This window comes from Danio rerio, chromosome 8 (genome assembly GCF_049306965.1).
Source record: "Danio rerio strain Tuebingen ecotype United States chromosome 8, GRCz12tu, whole genome shotgun sequence".
In the NCBI taxonomy this organism is placed as follows: domain Eukaryota; kingdom Metazoa; phylum Chordata; class Actinopteri; order Cypriniformes; family Danionidae; genus Danio; species Danio rerio.
Window position 1 is genome coordinate 46,286,063 of NC_133183.1, and position 26,438 is coordinate 46,312,500.

General features: G+C 35.3%; 1 protein-coding gene across 1 annotated transcript in view; it reads left to right on the forward strand.

The window, feature by feature from the left end:
* The first annotated feature begins 3,516 nt into the window (after positions 1–3,516).
* Positions 3,517–26,438, forward strand: part of LOC137496302 (uncharacterized) — a 26,038-nt gene continuing 3,116 nt past the window's right edge. The window contains exons 1-19 of the mRNA XM_073909965.1: positions 3,517–3,638; positions 4,546–4,656; positions 4,896–5,037; positions 6,354–6,546; positions 6,867–6,935; positions 8,190–8,261; positions 9,369–9,440; positions 9,644–9,712; positions 10,810–10,881; positions 11,987–12,058; positions 12,262–12,330; positions 13,440–13,511; positions 18,153–18,221; positions 19,328–19,399; positions 19,603–19,671; positions 21,465–21,567; positions 21,745–21,794; positions 21,959–23,987; positions 24,524–24,619. Of these exons, the coding sequence (XP_073766066.1) occupies positions 4,551–4,656; positions 4,896–5,037; positions 6,354–6,546; positions 6,867–6,935; positions 8,190–8,261; positions 9,369–9,440; positions 9,644–9,712; positions 10,810–10,881; positions 11,987–12,058; positions 12,262–12,330; positions 13,440–13,511; positions 18,153–18,221; positions 19,328–19,399; positions 19,603–19,671; positions 21,465–21,567; positions 21,745–21,794; positions 21,959–23,987; positions 24,524–24,619 (3,496 nt within the window). The 5' untranslated portion in view covers positions 3,517–3,638; positions 4,546–4,550. The remainder of the gene's footprint in view (positions 3,639–4,545; positions 4,657–4,895; positions 5,038–6,353; positions 6,547–6,866; positions 6,936–8,189; positions 8,262–9,368; positions 9,441–9,643; positions 9,713–10,809; positions 10,882–11,986; positions 12,059–12,261; positions 12,331–13,439; positions 13,512–18,152; positions 18,222–19,327; positions 19,400–19,602; positions 19,672–21,464; positions 21,568–21,744; positions 21,795–21,958; positions 23,988–24,523; positions 24,620–26,438) is intronic.

A 26,438-nucleotide genomic window follows, 5' to 3' on the forward strand; every position in this document is an offset into this window, starting at 1 on the left:
TTTGCTGCCCCCTCATGGATGTTTGGGAGCCTAGCAATCAAACCCTCCAAATCCAATGTAGGCCAAGGGACATACTGTGCTTGTGCACCTTTTATTAAAATTGGGCATTGTTTAAATGGCCTAAGCCTGTTCCCCCTTTCCCAGTTTCCTGTATCAAGTATTGACTCCTCCCAATCTTCTTCCTCATCTGAACTGAATAACAATCTCCTTTTTTGTTTTACTTTGTCATATGTGTCTTTTAACAGTTTTTCAGTTTCTCCAATTGTACTTCCCATGTCAATATCTTTAATTCCACCCCATGCTCCCCTTTCCTTATTATATGATTTTGTCTGTTCTTTTGGCTCCCTATACTCTAATTTGTCCTCACACTGTTTATTCATTTGTTCTAATGCTTCACGGGCCTGTTTATAACAATCCAAGGGTGCATATGCCCCTTTATTTTGCTTATTTGCTGATCGTTTTGATTTTACGCTTGCCCCTAATTGTTTTTCCTCCATTTCCATCTCTCCTTCCAATTTAAGTTCTCCTGACACCTCCATGAGCCCTTTAAGCATAGGGAATTGCCCTTCAGCTTGTAAATAAGGTGGAGGGCTATTAAACATTTGCTCTTTAGCAGTGGTTTCTTTGTCAGCCTCTTTCAGCATTTTTCTTGCCTTTTTAATATTTCTTAAATTATCTTCTCCTTTTTTGAACATGTTTAACACTTCTCTCTCTTTTGCTCTTTTTTCATCTTTTTTTTTTGTCTCCTACTACTACCTTTTCTTTTATAATTTTTTATTAGAGTATCCATTTCTTCACATAATGCTACATCAAAAGTTCCACCTTGTGGCCAGATTGTCATCATATTTTTAGTTCTAAGTTGCTACTTTTTTGAATATTTATCAATAAGCTCTTTACACAATGGATACTTTGATCCTAGTATTTCTACTGGAGAGCTTGCCATTGCTATCTTCTTTATTTGTAAACTATTATGTGTCTTTATTTTGTTATTTTTTATTTATTTGTTTTATCACTTGATTGTTGTTCTTCTTCTTATTATAATTATTTTTATTATTATTATAATTAAAACTTTGTTTTTATTATTTGTATTTGACTTTAATCAATTTTCTTTTTCCACTTGTTTGGTATCTAAATTTTATTTATTTATTTATATTTATTTATTTTTATTATTTATTATTATTATTTATTAGTAGTATTATTTTTTTTCTTTTTACTTATTTTTTTATTTATTCTTTAAATAAGTAGTTTAAATTTTATATAATTTGTACTTCTAATTATTTTTTCTTTTTTGTTTATTATTTTTTTTTATTATTATTTTTATTTATTTATTGAGTTTTTTATTATTGTGACTTCTTTTTTCTTGTCTAAATATCAATCAATATTAATTGTTTATCCTTCTATTTTATCCTTTATTCATTTTAGTCAAGTTATATTTATTTATTTATTTTGATTGTTAATTTATTTATTTAATTTTTATCTTTATTTTTATTTTATTATTATTGTTTTACCCTCACTTTTATTTTAAATTTTAATTGCTGCAGCACAAGCCTAATTATTATTATTACTACTTTTTTGTTTTAACTAGTTAACTTTTCCATTTGTTCTACTTTGTTTTCCCAAGTCTTTCCTCAATTTTTATTTACAATTCTTTCTTCAAACATTCATTCACTTCAATGCTTTATTGAATACACACTTCTAAAAACATTCACTCCTCTACCCCCCTTATCCTATGGGGTTCATGAAATATTTTATCACACTTTTTAAAGCATTTACTTTTCTACCCCCCTTATCCTATGGGGTTCATGTATTAACCTTATTCAATACCGCAATCTCACGGACACAGAGCCCAACACACACAGGCTTGCAACACTTTCCTAAGTGACCTGTTACTTCTGCTTCCAATCTCTACTGCTCTACAGTAAAAATAGCATTTTCCAGGATTTTTGCCTTTTTTCCCCCAGCCTCCTGAATCATAATATTTATTATTATTAAAACAGAACGGGTACTCCGAGGTCTTTGCGCGCTTCTCTCTACTTTATTAATCTGTTTTAACTTATTAATCGTCACAATCTATTAAGATTTTATCCTTACTTCCTTCAAAAAATCTTTAATATAAGTAACAATTAGTTGTTAATGTCTTATCTTTATCCTCAAGGCCCTCTTAAAGCAAGACACAGATTGTTGCATGCAACATTTTCTTCTGAAATCAAAACCCTTTTTTAAACGTATTAATTATTTAAGTTTGGAAGAGCACTTTGAGTGTTTTTACCCTCACAAGCAGAGTCCGTCGAGCCACACAATTTTTCATTAAATAAGCAAAAAATTGCTTACCTTTTTTCACAGTGGCCACTGCAATTGTGTCGCCCGCATCAGACTCCGCCAGCGAGGTCCCCACTCCGTTGCTCCTAGCCAAATCACGTCGGGGTCACCAATTTGTCGTGTTCTGTTCCTTGTCTTTCAATCAGCAATCGAGTCAGTGGGTCTTGATTTCAAAAGTTGGATTTATTGCCAGACAATAAAAACGAGAGGCTAACAGACAAACAAATGTCTCTCCATGAACCTCTGCCTCTCTGTGTCCCTGTCTTGCTTTTATACATGTAGTGTTGCAGACTTTTCCCACAGATATGGTCTTGTGCTGTGAACCTGCTATATTTTTGGCTGTGTGCCTTTTGAACTCAGTTATATTCTTGGCTGTTTGCCCTTTAGGTGCTGGTTTAAAGTTTACATGTACTCAGCTAACTACTAGGCTTGCTCTTACTGTTATACATTCACTTCACACTTATTTGTATACATATTAATATGATTATACAGAATAACATGTTCATTGCATATGTTAAACAATATATGTTTACTTGCACACTTGTACACAATTGGAGATATTTACTGCATATTCACTGCACACTTTACCAAATATATGTTCACTGCACACTATTGGAGAGAAGATCAAATCCTTCACATACAAATATATGTTCACTGCACACTATTGGAGACAAGATTACAATTTCTCCGTCAATAGATGGATAGATAGATATGATGCAGGTTATAATAACAAACCGGTATGATCTGTAAGAAACTGAAATGCCTAGTGTTATTTTTAATTGCTTTTAATATGTGTGTGAGTGTGTGTGCGTTGGTGCGACCGGACTGTTGGGACAAAACACCTGAATACATACCGTCACTATGAGCACACACCGTAACTCTTGGGACAGTGCTACTGTCCCGATAGGTCGGGCAACGTAGACGTGTTCAAAATGGCGTTACATACCACCTCCCGCGTTTTCTCGTTATGTCTTAATATTTACGGTGAACCCGTTTTTCTGTGTGTATCAGTGTATGCTCATTGTGTATAATCTCCCACTATCGTCCCTTTGCTGCTACTGCCATTCCATACACATTTCTGCAGCAGAATCCTCGTCAGTGATTGGCTGAATTTGGTCGCGTTTCATTGGTCGAGCAGCAGAATCCTTGTCAGCGATTGGTTGGATTTGACGTCTGTCAAAGTCAGCGCGCCACTAATTGCCACCTGGCTGTCGAAGCAACACGAGGCAGAGATGAAAAATTAGCTCAATTATTAAGCTTGATTCCAGCCACGTTAAATATCGACAACGACGGAAGAATTACATTTGTGCATCTTCAAGGTATGAATTGCTTATTTTAATCTTGCAGTATGTGTTAAGTTAACTTTAAACATTCTGTGCAAGACTGTTAGTCAGGGTAACGTTATCGTACAGGTGCAACACCATAAGAAGACAAAATGGCGTCTGTGAACTTATTAAAGTAAAATAAGCTTTTTTGTTTATCTATTTTAGTTTTATTTCCGACTACTTTATACAGTAATGAGAGTACTTTTACAGTATTCACCATTTTGTTGTCATACATACACGAGGGCATTGTTTTTCATTTATTTAGTAACGTTAATTCATTAAATGGAGGTAAAGTTGGTTTTATATTTGGATATTCAGACATTCTTCTTAATATTATAATTTCAGACAAGTAATATTTGCAAATTCTAAAATCATATTGGCAGCAAATGACTATCAAATTACATCATTGTTCAGTCAATTAGATAATGTTAATGTTTAGAAGTCATACTTGCATGCTAATTGCGATCAAATATTTAAAGCAACACGGTAAACAATATATAGACTACTAAATAAAAGTGTGCAAATATAAAATCAACTTTACCTCTATATTAATTAATAGTTTGAGTTAATGAATTTGCTGTTTTAATGCAGTATTGCTTTAAATGTAATCCATAAATACAGCTGCCCTAATCTAGCAGTATTGTTGATTACTGCAATATATAACGTTAACATTGTATATATATTTTTTTGTTTTTTGAATTTATAGTGCTTTATAATGCTGAAACTGAATTGTGGAAGTTTCTATAATACATACACATATATGCCACGTAACAGTTATATATTTTTTTAGAGATATTACTACAGTCTGACAACTGCTATAATTGCATTAATATGACTCGTATTATAATAGTGTATGGAAACCCTATTCTCATTGTTCTTTTTTTTCCTTCTTTTTTTTTAGTCAACATGGTAAGAAAAAAGAGAATAAAACCTGAGGAGGATGCAAAAGAGTCCATTTTGTCTGGCAAAGACAAAGCCTTCATTGAGGGAAGAGAAATTAACCCATTTAAAGGTAAGATGTGCCTTACAAATAGTATTTTCACTTTCCCACTTCCTAGCTGCATATTGTGCATACAAGCTTCCGTCAAACAGGGAAACAATCTCAATATTTCTCTAATTTGAGTTACAGATGATAGTGTTCTTGAAGCCTATTGATGAAAGCTTTTTTCAGTTACTGCACCTCATATTAATATAAGTTTATTGACTGTTCAACATAAAGGTTGATTTATTATTATTTTTTTGCCATTTTAGGGAGAGGTGTGTTTGCACTGGAGCATATTGAACCTTCTAGATTTGTGGTAGAATACCGTGGGATTCTCTCACACAGTAAACATGTTGAAGACATTAACAGCAACTACTTGTTTGAATTTACTTTTAATGGAACACATTACTGGTAAGTTGGACATTATTGGCTTCTTTGCTTGACATAAATGATTCTGATAATGATGTAACTGTTGTTCTCACGGGTGCACTGATGCTTTTGACATATACTGTACCTTATTATTGACCTTATTCTAAAATGCGGAAGTGCGCCTGTTTTTGCGATTGTCTTAGAACTTCCGTTTCAGTCGCCTATGGGAGAAATGACAAGGAATAATAAACGGCAAAAAACGGTCAAACTACTCGCTCTACAAACAAATGTTTGCATGACTATACAGACCAAGTAGAATAATATAACAAGGAAATATCAGTTTACAACATCAAACAGCGAAACGAGCAGTTTTTAATGTCTAAAAATGAATGGAAGTGAATGAGACCGGAAGTCTTGTGCCAAAAAGATTCAAATGACAGCGCCCACTCGTCTGCGGAGAATAAGGTCAATATGCATAAGTCATGTTAATAGCAATACCCGTCTCTTCATGAGTAGCGAAATTAGTTTACTCAGTGTAAGCCCGTTTGCTATGGTGTACCTGGTGTTAAATTTGATATATAGCTGCCCCTTGCACGGTGTACGGCATCTGGCGACTATATGAAGGATTAAACAGAAGTTCTCGTGCTAGATGTGGCAAACAGTTACCTGAAAACTCCATCCCACTGACTTTTCATAGCGGACTTGAAGCCAATAGAAATCTTTTATCCACTCTTGTCAAAGTGTAGATGTTGGATTAACATTCAGCACATGGTCACTAGTAAGATGTGTCATTATTTATTACTTTAGATGCCACGATTTCTATTAACAAAATCTGTCAGTATTATCTTAATTCTCATCTTCAGCGCTTTACAATTTTTCGTGGTAGTAGCTCTCTCTGTCAACTATTCCTGAGCGCTGCGTTTCCTGTTTCTAGTGCAAAGATGCATTCTGCGTGAATGTCTCCCAATTCAGCGCATGTGGTGAACATTTTGCAGTAAAAACGGGTACAATGCACTGGCACTAATGCTCCTAAAAATATTTTGAGGTTGCATAGATAAAATTTCGGGTGCATATGCAACCTAAATGGTCGCAATTTCGAGCCCTGCCTCGGTTTAGACATTTCATTAAGGCATTAAGTTTATAACATGTTTGTCAACACAATCAAAAGTGGATGTTGTTAAAAACAGGTGTAAACGAGGTCTAAAATGTTTTAAGCTTGTCCGCTGAAGTTCATTTTCAGTGGTAGTAAAAATTGCATTTGATTTGCATAATATTAATAATAATTATTGTTATCTAGGTAATAATTTTAATTTAGTTTCAGTCAGGAATGTTTCAAGTATGCTGTATTTTTCCCACAGCATCGATGCTTCAAAAGAAGATGGATCACTTGGACGTTTAGTGAACGATGATCACAGAAATCCAAACTGCAAAGTGAAGAAAATTGTTCTTAAAGGAAGGCCACACCTGTGTCTTTTTAGCATAAGGGATATTTTTCCAGATGAAGAAATCACCTTTAACTACGGTGATTTTTCTTGGCCATGGCGTTCAAGGGTAAGTATATGTTCTGCTAAAGACTGTTTTATATTATCAAAGGCCAGCTTACTTGTATTGTGTTATGGATTTCATTTGTTTTACTTTTACGTTTCAAATTGACTTAAAGAATTCATTTAATTGTTTGTGCATGTCTTTTATATTTTTGTTCTATTTCTGCAATGTAGACAAAATAGTTGTGTAAGTGGCAGTATATATTTACACTTTATTTATTATTGATTCTTATCTTATTTTTTTATCAAATGGGTCAAAGACAATTAAACCACCACTTTCCAAACCATCTTGTCTTAATCTTGTATTTCTGTTTCTCACATTTACAGGAATTATGTGAAAAGTCGGTGTCTGAGATTAAATGCAGTGCAAAAACCTCCACTTCAGGGAAGGACACAGTAAGTGCATTTAATTTCCTTCTTGATACTGACAAAATTAGATGTTGAAGGGTTAAGCAAAACTGTTTCAGCCTAGGGAAAAACAGTGTAAAAGCTCAAAGTGGATTAAATTTTCTTCCTGACAATTGCTGTTTCCATCCAAATATGCAAATCAAATCTATTCGCAAAACTGGAATATTCGCTAAAAGTGCAAATAAAACAGTGTTTTTATTCAGTGAGTCTATGAGAACTAAATTGTCACTTCCTGATTAACTGGCGCCCAATATCTAAAGTAAAAATGGAATTTGCTGTGGTAGGAGAAGCTGTGTGAATCTTGTCTTCATTTAATGAATCACTTGCACCTCAGAAAACGATGACATGCAATGAAAGCTTGAGATGCGGAAAATAGACAATCTTGACCATTCTGGAATTAATAGGCTAATATAATAACACTAAAGGTCTTTTGCACAATGAAGTCTGAAATTTTTGTATGCGCTTTTTATCATATGCGAAAAATCCATCACATACACAAACGTTGCACAGTCCGATGCAAAACAACATTTCAGATGTTCTACAGTGTGCTCAGCCTGCTTGCTTGTACATTCCCAGACATTTTTATCATCACATGATCGCTTGTAACAAAAATCACATGACTTATTTTTTTTTAAATGCGTATGCTGCAATTTGTTCAATAAAAGTTTCTATCATAGTTTGACATCTCATGTCTTATCATAAAAAAACTTATTCTACTCTGTTATGTACATATGTTTTTTTTTTTATGGCTTTTATCAATTTATGCGCATTTCCATATACATTTTTAGGTGGATGGAAACAGCTTTTGACCATGTTAGATATAGGAGGATTAAGCACCATTTTAGGCAGTTTTTTTTTTTTCTGAAGGTTTTTTTTTTCTTTTTCTGTGCATTCTTTTAAATAATGGCTAGTGTATTGGGGGATGGGCATGACATGGACCTGAAATGCAAGGACAGTTTGGCCTTGTGAGGACCCCCATATTTGAACACATTTGATAAATCGAGTTGGGTCAGTTATTATGTGTTTGCTTTTTAGGCTCAGTTTATGCTTGCCATTCACTTTCTGGTACCAAAAGTAAGATGACAAATCAAATTTTAGATTTTAAGATCCATTTTATTAGTTTGTTTTTCCAGAACACCTGCAATTGACCAGGTTATATTAGTTAATTTATTTAATTAAGTGTGGTAGCCACTTGGCAAGCTTTCTAACCCAATCTTGTGCCTTTCCTTTTCACATTTACAGGAATTATGTGAAGAGTCGTTGGTGTCCGAGATTAAATGCAGTGCAAAGACCTCCACTTCAGAGAAGGACACAGTAAGTGGATTTAATTTTCTTCTTGACACTGACAATATTAGATGTAGGAGGGTTAAGCAACACTTTGGGATTTTAGACTGTTTTTCCCTGGGCTGTAGTTTCAAAAACAAACATTATTGTGACGACTCAGTCTTTGAGTAAATTACACCCTTCTGTATTCATTTACAATAATGGCTAGTGTATAGGGGGATGGGCATGACATGGTCATGAATTGTAAGGACAGTTTGGCCTTGTTAGGACCCCCATATTTGAACACATTTGATTAATAAAGTGGTGGGACTATGATATCTCATTGGCCAACCAGCAGTTGGCAGCACACTGGTCCCCTCAACAAAAAGCCAATAGGAATATTACAAAACTAATCAACTGTATTCAACCATAGTTTATTACACTTGCACTTCTGGTCTATTAAGATCATCTTCACAATATATAATAGTTTTCTGAATGTTGTAGCCTGAATACAAGTATCACAAATAAAATGCTAACAATAGGCTATAAACAAAATACATCATGTTTGCTTGCCTTCGTCACCTTATCACTTTGAACATGTTCACTCCAAGATGTTTAATGTCCGACAGCACCTGTAGTCCTTTTTAGCAACTTGTTATAAAAACATGTAACAGCTTTGGTGTGTTTATTTTTTTTTTCAAAGAATAAAACGTGATCGTAAGCTTGTTTTTTAACTATACACCATTGTTTGAGGAATTTTAAAAAGATGCCATTCAAAAAACATTGACATTAGGACATTGGAAGCTGCTAAAACATAAACTTGCTTTTTGGGTTTTTGTCTATAAAGTGCTGTCATAGTTCCACCGCTCTATAAGGGTTGGTTTGCTTATCTATTGGCTTTTAAGCTCGTTTATATCTGATTTTACTCTTTTATACCAAATCAAATTACAAATGATTTTGTAGTAGCTGTCCATTTTAACTCATTTGAATTTTTTTTTTATTTGTATTTTTTTACAAACATGTCTGTAAAGGGCCAGGCAACATTAGTTCATTGATAGATTTGTTTTTGTGTGTCAGGATTCATCTACATTTAAGTGTAGTAGCCAATTTGGAAAGCTTTCTGACCCAATCTTCTGCCTTTCCTTTTCACATTTACAGGAATTATGCAGAGAGTCATCAGTGGCCATGATTGACTGCAGCGTGAAGACCTCCACTTCAGGGAAAGACAAGGTAAGTTGTCAATTCAACTTCGTTCTTGACATGAGCTTGGTTTTAATCCAAAAGAGCTAATGTAGCTTATGTGGAAAATTAAAATATTGTGTAAAACATTTGTGAACAATCACAGTTTCCATCAAATGAGTGTGAGGGAATAAAGCCGCCACCTTCCAAACCATCTTGTCTTGATCTTGTATTTCTGTTTCTCACATTTACAGGAATTATGTGAAGAGTCGATGTCTGAGATTAAATGCAGTGCAAAGACCTCCACTTCAGGGAAGGACACAGTAAGTGCATTTAATTTTCTTCTTGACACTGAAAATATTAGATGTAGGAGGGTTAAGCAACACTTTGGGCTTTTAGACTGTTTTTCCCTGGGCTGTAGTTTCAAAAACATTATTGTGACGACTCAGTCTTTAAGTAAATTACACCCTTCTGTATTCATTTACAATAATGGCTAGTGTATAGGGGGATGGGCATTACATGGTCATGAATTGTAAGGACAGTTTGGCCTTGTGAGGACCCCCATATTTGAACACATTTGATGAATCGAGTTGGGTCAGTTATTATGTGTTTGATTTTTTGGCTCAGTTTATGCTTGCCATTCACTTTCTGGTACCAAAAGTAAGATGACAAATAAAATTTTAGGCGGCTTTCGCACCTACACTTTTGTTTGGGAACCTTTCTCGTTTGCCCAGTTAGCACGGTTCGTTTGGCAAATGTGAAACCACCAATCGCTCTCGGATCCGCGCCAAATCAATCGCTCCAAGATCGATTGAATGAGGTGGTCTCGGCTCGATTGAACCAAACTCTGGAGCGGATTGATTGCAGTGAGAAAGCAAACAATCCGAGCGCGATTGCGTTATATCACTGTGTTTTATGGATATGTAATAGGCATACAGCTATATGAAGAGAGAATTATGAGTAGGGTGGAAAGTTTTGCAAGTCTCTGGATGCCTCCCCAACGCATCTCTCCTCACTATTCAGACACGTTGCGCGCACCTTGTCAAACACCACCAAACCACCACCTCTCCTGACAGCTGAGCGGGATTCTGCAAAATAAACTCAGACCAATGTGAGGAGAGTTTACTCACACGTGACTTGTTTTAGCTCTTTTGGTCTGATTAGAAACTTTGCAGTGTGAAAGCGAATCACACCAAGAGCAGAGAGCAACAATGTAACATTTGTAATCTCTGTTTTGGAACAACTGAATCGATTCACAGGTGTGAAAGCATCCTTAGATTTTTTGATGTCCATGAATTCTTTGTTGTTTTTTCCGTAACACCTGCTATTGACCAGGTTATATTAGTTAATTATTTAAGTGTGGTAGCCACTTGGCAAGCTTTCTGACCCAATCTTGTGCCTTTCCTTTTCACATTTACAGAAGTTATGTGAAGAGTCGTCAGTGGCCATGATTGACTGTAGTGCAAAGACCTCCACTTCAAGGAAAAAGAAAGTAAGTGGATTTAATTTTCTTCTTGACACTGACAATATTAGATGTAGGAGGGTTAAGCAACACTTTGGGATTTTAGACTGTTTTTCCCTGGGCTGTAGTTTCAAAAACATTATTGTGACGACTCAGTCTTTAAGAAAATTACACCCTTCTGTATTCATTTACAATAATGGCTAGTGTATAGGGGGATGGGCATGACATGGTCATGAATTGTAAGGACAGTTTGGCCTTGTTAGGACCCCCATATTTGAACACATTTGATTAATAAAGTGGTGGGACTATGATATCTCATTGGCCAACCAGCAGTTGGCAGCACACTGGTCCCCTCGACAAAAAGCCAATAGGAATATTACAAAACTAATCAACTGTATTCAACCATAGTTTATTACACTTGCACTTCTGGTCTATTAAGATCATCTTCACAATATATAATAGTTTTCTGAATGTTGTAGCCTGAATACAAGTATCACAAATAAAATGCTAACAATAGGCTATAAACAAACTACATCATGTTTGCTTGCCTTCGTCACCTTATCACTTTGAACATGTTCACTCCAAGATGTTTAATGTCCGACAGCACCTGTAGTCCTTTTTAGCAACTTGTTATAAAAACATGTAACAGCTTTGGTGTGTTTATTTTTTTTTTTCAAAGAATAAAACGTGATCGTAAGCTTGTTTTTTAACTATACACCTTTGTTTGAGGGATTTTAAAAAGATGCCATTCAAAAAACATTGACATTAGGACATTGGAAGCTGCTAAAACATAAACTTGCTTTTTGGGTTTTTGTCTATAAAGTGCTGTCATAGTTCCACCGCTCTATAAGGGTTGGTTTGCTTATCTATTGGCTTTTAAGCTCAGTTTATATCTGCTTTTACTCTTTTATACCAAATCAGATTACAAATGATTTTGTAGTAGCTGTCCATTTTAACTCATTTGAATTTTTTTTTATTTGTATTTTTTTTACAAACCTGTCTGTAAAGGGCCAGGCAACATTAGTTCATTGATAGATTTGTTTTTGTGTGTCAGGATTCATCTACATTTAAGTGTAGTAGCCAATTTGGAAAGCTTTCTGACCCAATCTTCTGCCTTTCCTTTTCACATTTACAGGAATTATGCAGAGAGTCATCAGTGGCCATGATTGACTGCAGCGTGAAGACCTCCACTTCAGGGAAAGACAAGGTAAGTTGTCAATTCAACTTCGTTCTTGACATGAGCTTGGTTTTAATCCAAAAGAGCTAATGTAGCTTATGTGGAAAATTAAAATATTGTGTAAAACATTTGTGAACAATCACAGTTTCCATCAAATGAGTGTGAGGGAATAAAGCCGCCACCTTCCAAACCATCTTGTCTTAATCTTGTATTTCTGTTTCTCACATTTACAGGAATTATGTGAAGAGTCGATGTCTGAGATTAAATGCAGTGCAAAGACCTCCACTTCAGGCAAGGACACAGTAAGTGCATTTAATTTTCTTCTTGACACTGAAAATATTAGATGTAGGAGGGTTAAGCAACACTTTGGGCTTTTAGACTGTTTTTCCCTGTTCTGTAGTTTCAAAAACATTATTGTGACGACTCAGTCTTTAAGAAAATTACACCCTTCTGTATTCATTTACAATAATGGCTAGTGTATAGGGGGATGGGCATGACATTGTCATGAATTGTAAGGACAGTTTGGCCTTGTTAGGACCCCCATATTTGAACACATTTGATTAATAAAGTGGTGGGACTATGATATCTCATTGGCCAACCAGCAGTTGGCAGCACACTGGTCCTCTCGACAAAAAGCCAATAGGAATATTACAAAACTAATCAACTGTATTCAACCATAGTTTATTACACTTGCACTTCTGGTCTATTAAGATCATCTTCACAATATATAATAGTTTTCTGAATGTTGTAGCCTGAATACAAGTATCACAAATAAAATGCTAACAATAGGCTATAAACAAACTACATCATGTTTGCTTGCCTTCGTCACCTTATCACTTTGAACATGTTCACTCCAAGATGTTTAATGTCCGACAGCACCTGTAGTCCTTTTTAGCAACTTGCTATAAAAACATGTAACAGCTTTGGTGTGTTTATTTATTTTTTTTTTTCAAAGAATAAAACGTGATCGTAAGCTTGTTTTTTAACTATACACCTTTGTTTGAGGGATTTTAAAAAGATGCCATTCAAAAAACATTGACATTAGGACATTGGAAGCTGCTAAAACATAAACTTGCTTTTTGGGTTTTTGTCTATAAAGTGCTGTCATAGTTCCACCGCTCTATAAGGGTTGGTTTGCTTATCTATTGGCTTTTAAGCTCAGTTTATATCTGATTTTACTCTTTTATACCAAATCAAATTACAAATGATTTTGTAGTAGCTGTCCATTTTTACTCATTTGAATTTTTTTTTATTTGTATTTTTTTTACAAACCTGTCTGTAAAGGGCCAGGCAACATTAGTTCATTGATAGATTTGTTTTTGTGTGTCAGGATTCATCTACATTTAAGTGTAGTAGCCAATTTGGAAAGTTTTCTGACCCAATCTTCTGCCTTTCCTTTTCACATTTACAGGAATTATGCAGAGAGTCATCAGTGGCCATGATTGACTGCAGCGTGAAGACCTCCACTTCAGGGAAAGACAAGGTAAGTTGTCAATTCAACTTTTTGATCTGAGCTAGGTTTTAATCCAAAAGTGCTAATGTAACTTATGTAGGGTTGGGTATGGTTTTTTTTTTGATACTTTTAAAACGATACCGGTGCCAAAACGGTGCCTGAACTGATACTTTTTAGCCACAAAATGATTGTGGCTACCTCTTCAAAAAATCTTTTATTTGACAAAATATTTAAATCATTTTAATAGAACAATATAATTAAAGCTTAAAGTAATGCTGTCAATCGAAATTTTTTTTTTTAACTAATTAATCGCACTTCAAAAAAGAAAATGAATCCGGATTTAATCGCATTTAAAAGACTGAAACTTGTAATTTTGGCTATACGAATGTAAAATTAATGTAAACTCAAGACAAATACTATTTAAATTCAAAATATAATTCATTATTAGAATTTTTTTAAATTGTACCACAGATTTCTTCATGTAAACAACATACCCACAATAAACCATCAAGAACCTGACTTGACAGCCATATTTATTACAGCAATAAAAACACAGGCATGTTAATGCCATTTGAATTTCCAAACAATCAATGCCAATAAAGAAAACATTGATTTCCAAGTTGGATTCTAAGTGGACTGCAAAAAAAAAAAGCCAAAATACAACTATTACAGATATGGAAAATAATAATAATATTAATAATAAAGTACTGAATACAAACAATTGCTCTCATTGCAGGGCTGGACTGGGACACAAAAAATCGGCTCTGGCAGTTTGGGCCAGAGTGGCCCTCTAAATCAATCAAAATGCTCCCCATCTTTGCATGCCCTTAAATATGTTTACCAACTCCTATTCTATAAAAACACATAAACCATATATAGGAAATGAGTTGACAAATTAAAAAAAAATTGTGTTTATTATTATAATAAAATTATAATTTACAGTGAATGTGGGTGCCTGTGTTTTGAGGTAGCCTAATAATTAATGAACATAAAAACTGCCTGCTAACGCACACAGTTAATGTTGATTAATAAAATAAAGATAAATAATAAAAGCAATGTGTCAGAGACCCTAAAAAAAAATGTTTAACTCAACAATGAAACATCAAACGTAGCTAAAAGTTTTTACATTTGTCAATCAAATTAACTTAAACAATTGAAAAATGCAACAAATATTTGTTTGGGCCTGAACTACAAAACTAAATGTAAAAAATAAAAAGTTGCTTAGGTTACACACTAGTTTGGGCATGTATAAATATCATTATAATAACCATATTGTTTAAATATTAACATCCAAGTCCATGCTTGTTAACATTAGTTAATGCACCATGAGTTAACATGAACTAACAATGAACTAATTTATTCATTAACTAACGTTAACTAACATGAACAAATACAATGGTAAATGTATATTTCATTGTTTGTTCATGTTCGGAAATGCAATAATTAATTAATGAACCTTATTGTAAAGTGTGACCTAAATATTATTGTCACTATAAGCCTACATCATGCTGACGATCAAAAACACAATGTCATGATGTCTCATGCGATTTGTCTTCTGACCGAGTGCATCTTAAAATACATGACTGACACCCCTCATAAAGCTTGAAGCAGACATTCTTTATCATTTGTAAAATAAAGACTTGCAGGTTAGGGAAACAGCATAGGAGGAAGTTGCCGCAGGCCGAGGTCCAGATTAAAAGTGTGTGTGTTGTATGTATGTATGTATGTATGTGTGTATGTACGCATGTATGTATCGCTTTACAACAAGGTTCATTAGTTAATGCATTTACTAACATGAACAAATCATGAAAAACACATGTACAGCATTTATTAACCACTTAAGTGACATCATCGACTTTCGCTTTCAGATTTAAAGGGCTAGCGTTGCACCAGACCCCTGTAAGTGGTGTCGTTTGAAAGTGTAGAATCTATATTTTATGCACACATGCATCACTTTGGTTTTTATTCTACTGTATAAAAGTTATTTACACTTAAATACACAGTATTTTGGATACCAGAGCTAGGTATTTTACATTGGTTCATTTTTATATTTTTTTTTTTATGACACATGTACAAGTTATAGTTCAAATGAAAGCTCTTGCCGGTGTTCATACGGTTCTAGCATTCTTTTTACTGAATTATATTCAAATGCCAAACAGTTGTTGAATGAATTGTGGTGTTTCCATGGCGCAGAAGTGAAAACAATACATTTATGATCAATAAGCAGCCCCAGATAGCACAGACAGCTGTCATCTCTTAGCTTATGCTGTGCGCTTCAGGGCCATTCTCCTCTGTTTTTGAGGTGATGTGCATAAGTAATCCGTTTATATGTCTGATATGGTTCAAACACAGTGAATTATGTTTGATCAAACAAAAGAATAGTGAAATATGTAAACAAGGATTGGTCTCTGTGGCTTGTACAGCACCTCTCATCAGTTGGAACACAATAACTTTATGGTGGAGACAATTTTCTTTTTTCCTATGATTACAGACGTGTGCAGGAACCACCAACATTAATTACAGCTCGCTAGACCACACAGAACCTAAAAGTACACTTTCAAATTTGAGTTTATGAATAGAAAATACAAAAAAGCTCCTTTTTTTAAATTCCTTCACATTTATTTTAAACACTTTCAATAGTGTTTTATGAAAATTCAAAGGGTTTTCTTTAAAATGATACCAAATTTTTTGCATTTTCACCTCTTTGCTGCTATTTGGGGATTTCCGCCTAGATTTGCCTACCCAAATTTAAAAGCTTCCCAAATCCACAGTTTAAGTGGTTAATCATAATTGAACATTTACTAATGCATTATTAACATTCAAGTCCATGCTTGTTAACATTAGTTAATGCACCATGAGTTATCATAAACTAACAATGAACAACTGTATTTTTATTATCCAACGTTAGCTAACATGAACAAATACAGTAGTAAATGTATATGTCATTGTTTGTTCATGTTCGTAAATGCAATAATTAACATTAACTATAGAACCTTATTGTAAAGTGCGACCAAAAAAGTATATTTATATGCACAGATAGGTAAATAGATAGAATAGACAGGGATATATTAATGTGTGCCCAACTGCAGAGTTCAGGCGCGAAAGGCAAATGCCTGCTCTCCCGCGGACCTGCGCGTAATAAACAGGTGTGACTCTCGACTATTCTGACAAATACACACTTGCGTTACACAGAGCCCAACATTGAAGTTTGTGATTGGGTCAGCCCAATGTCAATAAAGAAAAGAACTGACTGCTCACACAACCTTCAATCAATTAGGAGTAAAAACTTGACCGTCTGCTAAGTGCTTATGGGCCGATCAGATCATAAGAAGATGATCAGCCCAGCCCAAAAAGTACGTCGGCCCAGCAGTAAACTACCTGGTCTGCCCTTGGCCACAACAGGAAAAAAAAAAAAAAACTGCAGTAATTGCGTAATTTTTTATTTTTTTTTTAATGCGTTAATTATTTAAAATTAATCGCATGCGTTAACGCGTTAATTTTGACAGCACTAGTTTAAAGTAAGCATCAATTCATATTTAATATATTTGAATTGCATAAATTCATTTTCCTTTGATCATTTGTTGGTTAGCATGAATTTAAGATTTGCATTATGAAATTACATAAGCTTACTATTAACCTGTGGGGGCGGGCAGGGCCTACATACTTTTAGGAGCACATTTTAACGTGTGTGTGTGTGTGTATGTATATATATATATGTATATATATATATATATATATATATATATATATATATATATATATATATATATATATATATATCACAAAAATACTTAAAACATTATTGGAAGTCCCTTGTTTTCATGTATCACTCTGCAGTCTTCATAAATAAGATAACTAAATAACTTAAACTCAAAATAATCTTCATTGTTCATTTATTTGACAAGTACGTTATACTGGTGTAGGAGAACACATTTCTAACATTTTAAGTACATCAAGGCACATTGTTGTACCTGTAAACTTCAACAGGCCTACAGTTGAAGCCGATTTTTTTTTTTTTTGTCCTCCAATTCATTTACAATGTTAGAATTTTTTTTTTTTTTTACAGTTTCCTAAATTATTGTTCTGGAGTCATAAGTCCTATTTCTTGTTTATTTTGTGAATAAAAGCCGTTTTTAATTTAAATAAAATAAGGTCAGTATTATTAGTCTTCTTAAGAAATATTTACTCTATATTTTTGATAAACGTGATCACGCGTGTAGATCTGAAGTGTCGCTTTCGCTCACCAAAAACCATGCTGAATTCGCTGTACTGCGCGCGTTGCGTGCATCTGTTCCCTAGCAACAATAACAAATGTCTGATATCGCCAGTCCGTATTCCTCAAAGTTGTTTAGAAAAATGTTTCGTGATGCTGTGACACAACGCCTATGTGTGCCTTTTTAAAGCACCTCTTTGCTGCTTACGTTTTTGCCGCAGCACAGAAAATAGGCATCGAAATTCAAACGCTGATTTTAATACATACTGGTTACCAAGGTACCGGTGCTATAATGGCACTGGGTTTTGGTACCCAACCCTACTTATGTGGAAAATTAAAATATTGCGTAAAACATTTGTGAACAATCACAGTTTCCATCAAATGAGTGAAAGGAATAAAGCCGCCACCTTCCAAACCATCTTGTCCTAATCTTGTATTTCTGTTTCTCACATTTACAGGAATTATGTGAAGAGTCGATGTCTGAGATTAAATGCAGTGCAAAGACCTCCACTTCAGGGAAGGACACAGTAAGTGCATTTAATTTTCTTCTTGACACTGACAATATTAGATGTAGAAGGGTTAAGCAACACTTTAAGCTTTTAGACTGTTTTTCCCTGGGCTGTAGTTTCAAAAACATTATTGTGACGACTCAGTCTTTAAGAAAATTACACCCTTCTGTATTCATTTACAATAATGGCTAGTGTATAGGGGGATGGGCATGACATGGTCATGAATTGTAAGGACAGTTTGGCCTTGTTAGGACCCCCATATTTGAACACATTTGATTAATAAAGTGGTGGGACTATGATATCTCATTGGCCAACCAGCAGTTGGCAGCACACTGGTCCCCTCAACAAAAAGCCAATAGGAATATTACAAAACTAATCAACTGTATTCAACCATAGTTTATTACACTTGCACTTCTGGTCTATTAAGATCATCTTCACAATATATAATAGTTTTCTGAATGTTGTAGCCTGAATACAAGTATCACAAATAAAATGCTAACAATAGGCTATAAACAAACTACATCATGTTTGCTTGCCTTCGTCACCTTATCACTTTGAACATGTTCACTCCAAGATGTTTAATGTCCGACAGCACCTGTAGTCCTTTTTAGCAACTTGTTATAAAAACATGTAACAGCTTTGGTGTGTTTATTTTTTTTTTTCAAAGAATAAAACGTGATCGTAAGCTTGTTTTTTAACTATACATCTTTGTTTGAGGGATTTTAAAAAGATGCCATTCAAAAAACATTGACATTAGGACATTGGAAGCTGCTAAAACATAAACTTGCTTTTTGGGTTTTTGTCTATAAAGTGCTGTCATAGTTCCACCGCTCTATAAGGGTTGGTTTGCTTATCTATTGGCTTTTAAGCTCAGTTTATATCTGCTTTTACTCTTTTATACCAAATCAGATTACAAATGATTTTGTAGTAGCTGTCCATTTTAACTCATTTGAATTTTTTTTTATTTGTATTTTTTTTACAAACATGTCTGTAAAGGGCCAGGCAACATTAGTTCATTGATAGATTTGTTTTTTGTGTGTCAGGATTCATCTACATTTAAGTGTAGTAGCCAATTTGGAAAGCTTTCTGACCCAATCTTCTGCTTTTCCTTTTCACATTTACAGGAATTATGCAGAGAGTCATCAGTGGCCATGATTGACTGCAGCGTGAAGACCTCCACTTCAGGGAAAGACAAGGTAAGTTGTCAATTCAACTTCGTTCTTGACATGAGCTTGGTTTTAATCCAAAAGAGCTAATGTAGCTTATGTGGAAAATTAAAATATTGTGTAAAACATTTGTGAACAATCACAGTTTCCATCAAATGAGTGTGAGGGAATAAAGCCGCCACCTTCCAAACCATCTTGTCTTAATCTTGTATTTCTGTTTCTCACATTTACAGGAATTATGTGAAGAGTCGATGTCTGAGATTAAATGCAGTGCAAAGACCTCCACTTCAGGGAAGGACACAGTAAGTGCATTTAATTTTCTTCTTGACACTGAAAATATTAGATGTAGGAGGGTTAAGCAACACTTTGGGCTTTTAGACTGTTTTTCCCTGGGCTGTAGTTTCAAAAACATTATTGTGACGACTCAGTCTTTAAGAAAATTACACCCTTCTGTATTCATTTACAATAATGGCTAGTGTATAGGGGGATGGGCATGACATGGTCATGAATTGTAAGGACAGTTTGGCCTTGTGAGGACCCCCATATTTGAACACATTTGATGAATCGAGTTGGGTCAGTTATTATGTGTTTGATTTTTTGGCTCAGTTTATGCTTGCCATTCACTTTCTGGTACCAAAAGTAAGATGACAAATAAAATTTTAGGCGGCTTTCGCACCTACACTTTTGTTTGGGAACCTTTCTCGTTTGCCCAGTTAGCACGGTTCGTTTGGCATATGTGAAACCACCAATCGCTCTCGGATCCGCGCCAAATCAATCGCTCCAAGATTGATTGAATGAGGTGGTCTCGGCTCGATTGAACCAAACTCTGGAGCGGATTGATTGCAGTGAGAAAGCAAACAATCCGAGCGTGATTGCGTTATATCACTGTGTTTTATGGATATGTAATAGGCATACAGCTATATGAAGAGAGAATTATGAGTAGGGTGGAAAGTTTTGCAAGTCTCTGGATGCCTCCCCAACGCATCTCTCCTCACTATTCAGACACGTTGCGCGCACCTGGTCAAACACCACCAAACCACCACCTCTCCTGACAGCTGAGCGGGATTCTGCAAAATAAACTCAGACCAATGTGAGGAGAGTTTACTCACACGTGACTTGTTTTAGCTCTTTTGGTCTGATTAGAAACTTTGCAGTGTGAAAGCGAATCACACCAAGAGCAGAGAGCAACAATGTAACATTTGTAATCTCTGTTTTGAAATATTTAATTAAAATTGCGTAAAACATTTGTGAACAATCACAGTTTCCATCAAATGAGTGTGAGGGAATAAAGCCGCCACCTTCCAAACCATCTTGTCTTAATCTTGTATTTCTGTTTCTCACGTCATGTGTGATTTCCCGGCTGCGAATACATGATTATATGAAGACAAAAATGACATTTTGGGGCAAATTATACAGAATGTGACTCTTAATATCATTTAGAGGTGTCCATGTCACTGAGCAACGTATATAAAACAATGAAAAGACTCGTGAAGCCGCCTTTGCTTCTCTTCTGAACTTAAATACGATTGGCAGAATCGTAGAAATGCTGGCTTAAGATAGTCTAAGCCACAGGTGTCAAACTCAGTTCCAAAAGGGCCACGGCTCTGCACAGTTTAGTTCCAACCCTAATTAAACACACCTGATCAAACTAATTGAGTCCTTCAGGCTTGTTTGAAACCTACAGGTAAGTGTGTTGGAGCAGGGTTGGAACTAAACTGTGCAGGGCTTCGGCCCTCCAGGAATTGAGTTTGACACCCCTGGTCTAGGGGGTCAAATCAAGATCGCGATTTTTTTTTTTTATTATTATTTTTTAATCTATTTTTTTTTTCTATTAGTTGTGCTACTCTACCTTCTATATTCATTTAAATAATAGCTAGTGTAATAGGAAATGGGCATGACATGGTCATGAAATGTAAGGACAGTTTGGCCTTGTGAGGACCCCCATATTTGAACATTTGATTAATAGAGTTTGGTCAGTTATGTGTTGGCTCATTTTACAACTTGGCTCTTTTTTTTTTCATTACAACAATTTGACACTTGTGTATAAAATTTGATTTGGATTGAATTGGAATTTAATAAAAACTTCTCATTACAGTGTCACCATGAAGTTCACAGTACGGTTATCTCCAGTTTGGATTCATGTGACAATTGTAGTGGTCCTGTGTCAAGTCGAAAATGGCTGGCTTTAACTTGCAAATGTAAGTATCTATGTCACTAAAATAATTAGTGTAGGGATGTATGTGTGATTACTTTGAGTTTGTATAAATGTTTTTTTGACATTTTGTCGTTTAAGTAAATAAAATTATATTAAAGAATAAATTAATGTAAAATTGTGCAATTAATCTGAAAAAGTAAAAAAGACCTTTTTTCTGCAGTGTGTTCAAAATCCTGGCACAAAACCTGCTTTCTGAAGAATATGAGAATGGTATGTTAAGATCACTTAATATCACATATAATTTATTAACTGTTAACGATGAACTTTGTTACATGAAAATTGCAATGGACTGTAAGCTTAGTGCAGTATTTTGTAAATGGAGTTTTATTAATAAAGAAACTATCATTGTAAATGTTGTTTTTTTTTTTTTTTAGCCAGAGGTTGAATTTTCCAGCTTTGAAGAAACCAGCTCTGATGAAACATATTCTCCATGCCCTCAAACGTCAAGTGATGACTCCTCTGACTTCATCCCAGATTCCCAAAAAAACAGTGACAGTGAAGATTCGTCTGTCCAGACATCAAAACCACCATCCTGTAAAACCCCACAATCTGACTTTTTAAAGAAGACAAAGAGTGTTGCACAACTAATTAACTCTCACACTCAAGACGTAGTGTGTGATAAAAACAGCTCTGCTGAAGATCTCGTACCTGTGACGCCAACAAAGTCTTTTGATAAACAGTCAGCAATTGACAGTGTGTCAAGCCTCAAAGAAACCCCCCAAAAAACTCAATCCACCCATAAAAATTATTGCTTCGTGTGCAAGAAACCTCAATCTAAAATTTCCCGTCATTTTAAAAAGCATCAAGAAAGTGACAAAGAAATTACTGCGGCATTCTTGCTCCCTAAAAACTCGCGTGACAGAAAAAGGTTGCTTGAGAAGTTACGAAACAGAGGTAACTACGAACACAATCAAGAGGTTATGGAAAGTAAAAGTGGACCACTGAAGGTTAGAAGAAGGCCTGGAAGATCAGAGAGTAAAGTGAGTGCCAAATTATATGTCCACTGTGTATACTGTAAAGGCCTGTTTGTTCGCAAGGAGCTGTGGCGTCATACTCGGAGATGCCCTTCAAAGGTGTTTTCAGAGTCTGAAGCAACAGGCAAGGCTAAAGTGTTGGTGTTGGCAGATATTGCAGAGTCGACTTATTCCCAAGCAATATCTCCTGAGGTGTGGAAGATCTTGGGAAATATGAAGAATGATGACATTTCATCTGTAGTTCGGAATGATTTTCTCATACTTCAGTTGAGTCAGAGTCTTTATAACAAGCATGGCAGTGATCCAACAAAATCTGAATACATCAGACAGAAGGTTCGTGAAATGGCCAGACTCTTGATAACCTTAAGAAGAAAACACTCCATATTTACGTTTGAAGATGCTGTGAAACCAAACAATTTTTACAAAGTCATTGAGGCTGTGAAAGATGTTGCTGGTTATGATGAAAAGAGCCATTCATACAAGACACCCAGTCTTGCACTGAAGTTAGGACATTCACTTAACAAGATTGGTGACATTATTCTCTGCAGGGCAATAGCAGCAGAGGATGATGATATGACAAAAGCAGCAGAGCGATTCAAAATACTGTGCTCTAGTGAATGGGCAGAACATGTGTCCCATGCAGCTCTTGCAACCTTGAGCAAATCAAAGTTTAACAAACCATCCACTATACCTTTTACACAGGATGTGCAGCTTCTCCACCAGCACTTAGAGAGGAAAGCAGGTGAAGCATTTGACACCCTGAAAAATCATGAGTCTTCGCAAACATATTCAGAGCTCACCAAAGTGACACTTACACAAGTAATAATATTTAACAGATGTCGTGCTGGAGAGGTCTCAAAAATGACGCTTGCGTGTTTCAAAAGAAGAGATCAGTCTGAGCTTCATGAGGACATCGCTCTCGGTCTCTCTCCATTTGAGCAAAAAATGTCCAAGCATTTCAAAAGAGTAGAAATCATGGGCAAAAGGGGGAGAAAAGTTGCTATTTTGTTGAATCCAGAGATTCTCAGAGCAATTGAACTTCTTGTTGATAAAAGAGATGCATGTGGAGTCGACAGGGAGAACCCCTACCTATTTGGAAGACCGAAGTGCTCACCTACCAGCTTCTTCAGGGGACAGGACTGCATCAGACTTTTTGCAAGTCAGTGTGGGGCAAAGAATCCGGAACATCTCAAGTCTACACAGCTCCGCAAACAAGTGGCGACAATGTCTCAGATACTTAATCTGAAGGATAATGAGCTAGACCAGCTGGCCAACTTTTTGGGCCATGACATTCGGGTCCATAGAGACTATTATCGCTTGCCAGATGCAACCATAGAAATTGCAAAAATCTCAAAGCTTCTACTGGCAATGGAGAAGGGAAATCTTGCAAGCTTCCAAGGAAAATCTCTAGATGAAATCGAGATTGAACGTGCGTGGATCATTTAAAAAATATATACATATTTACAAAGTACTTAAAGGGATAGGTCAATCCCAAATGCTTTTTTTCATCTTCGAAACACAGCATATAAACAATTAAATTTGTAATTTCATTTGTAAGAACCCTTACTCTCTATTGGAAGATCAGGAAGCTCTCAGATTAAAATCAAACCATCTTAATTTGTTCTGAAGATAATTAAAGATTTTACCAGTTTGGAATGACATGAGTGTGAGTAATTTAATGATATATATTTTTATTTGGGCTGAACTAATCCTTTAACACTATTTCAGTTTTAAAAAAAAAAACATTTAAAAGATTATTCATTAGTAGTACATTGGAAACGTATAAGGAAATGTGAAAAGACGAAAAATGTGATATGACATAAATATAGAATTAATTTACAATGAGAATAAAGTACTAAAGTACTAGTTCTACAGACAATGTTGGAGCTAAATTGGAATTAAATATAAATTAAAATGTGCACTTAATGATGTGTATTATTGTTTGTCAATTATGGTTTCTTGTAGATGAAATTGATCTGGAATTAGAAGAGGATGATGTAAGTGATGATGAGGATTCAGACCCTGAGACTAAGAGTAAAGACCCTACCAATGAAGTGAGGGGTAAGTAAGGAGTTTTAGGCCCAATTTCAATACTACCCCTTAGCCCTTCCCCGATTCTCTTTAGCTTGAAGGCGTAGGGTTAATGGCCTGTTTCCACAGACTGGTACGGTACGGGTCGGTATGGGTCACCTTTATCAGGGTGTAAAAACATTAAGGGCGTGTCAGAATCCGCTTTTGCTATTTTAAGGACGGAGAAATCCACTCTGTGTCCTGGCAGGGTTGAGCTTATGGGTGTGTTTTGAGAATAAACCAATCAGAGCCTCATCTCCCATTCCCTTTAAGAGTCAGTTGTGTCATGCCATGGTGCATTTGCTATTTACATGGTGGACCACTGTAAGTGGGGAAAACTGAACACTTCACTAGCGAGAAAACAGTTAAACAGAGCATCTGCAGTGCGAGGATGAGAGATGAGCCTCCTTATTCATTCTTTTCACTTTCACTCTCTTTCTTGAAAAGGGAAACATGTATGCACAGATGTTCATTTGCTTACATAATTAATTTAGTTTGTTAAGCTTTAAGATTTGTTTTAAAACTATTTCTAAATTTAGTTCTAATTTCCAGCAAATGGATAAATTAACAACAATAACGAAGGGTGTTCAAAAAAATTGAGTTATATCCAAATACACATGCTGTGCCCCATATGGTCTGAAATGTGGGCAAGTCTAAGCTTGATTTTAATAAAACAAATGTAAATCTGCAGATTATAAATAAAACTGCTAATAATAACATTATACAAAAACAAATTGTCATAAATAAACTGAAAAAGCCCTCAAGGCATGAAGGCAGTGGTTTTATATTTATGTAGAAAATAATTTTTCTAATAATCCTGGTTTAATCCTTTAATTATTTTTCATTAGTATATTTGCGCATTGCTCTACATCCTGTGTGCGTAAAGCAATGTTTAAGCAAGGCGTACAACTAACGTGCTCTGCGCTGGACTTTAAACCTGCTTTCAGCTGGTCTATTGAACAGTCTATTATAGTTCCTCAAAATAGCAACGCGCCAGCAATTTGCCTTAACACACCTCTTTTTAAGACCAGAATGCCTATGGGCGCACATGCATTTGCTATTTAAATAACATGGTTCAACACATCAAAATGGCCCTTGTGTCTAGCTGAAACTAGCAAACAACAATTGCGTTGCGCTGGGTGTATGATAGGGTTACTGTAACGTCTGCAATTATATAAAATAAATAAATAAATGCAATGTATATGAACACATACAGACCCTTACAGTCCCCGATATGATACTAATTACAGAAACTTTACACGACATACATTTAGCCCTTATTTAGGTTCAAAACTAACATGCAGCATAGCCTATTCTGACAGGATCGGATATCAGAGCGCTTCAATGATCATGAGCAGGTTATTAATATGAGCTCAAGAAGTTTGTTACTTCAAATATAGACACGATCATAAGTTCTCTGGAGAAAATGAAACCACTTGCATTTTTAGACGGGCTCCTAAAACAACAACAGGACACTGCAGATTTTGTCCTCCTTGGCTTTGTGGCTGTTCATCAAGATGATGACAAGGTTTATTTGAGCTCAGGCTTGTTAGTATATGTATATATTATCACGATGTAATATCTCGGCTGTATTTCTAAAAATTGCGGTTCCTTTGTTTTCATTCTGCTTCGAGTGACGTATGTCTGTAAACCAATAGAGTGTCTAGCTCTGCGTTTTGGTACCCATTCCCTTTGACAGTAAACTGTAAGTGGAAACGGGCAATAAGGGGAAGGACTAGATGCCCCTTCAAACTGAGATTTTTCACTTGAAACCAAGATGTAAAAATTTCCCAGAATACACCTGCTACAG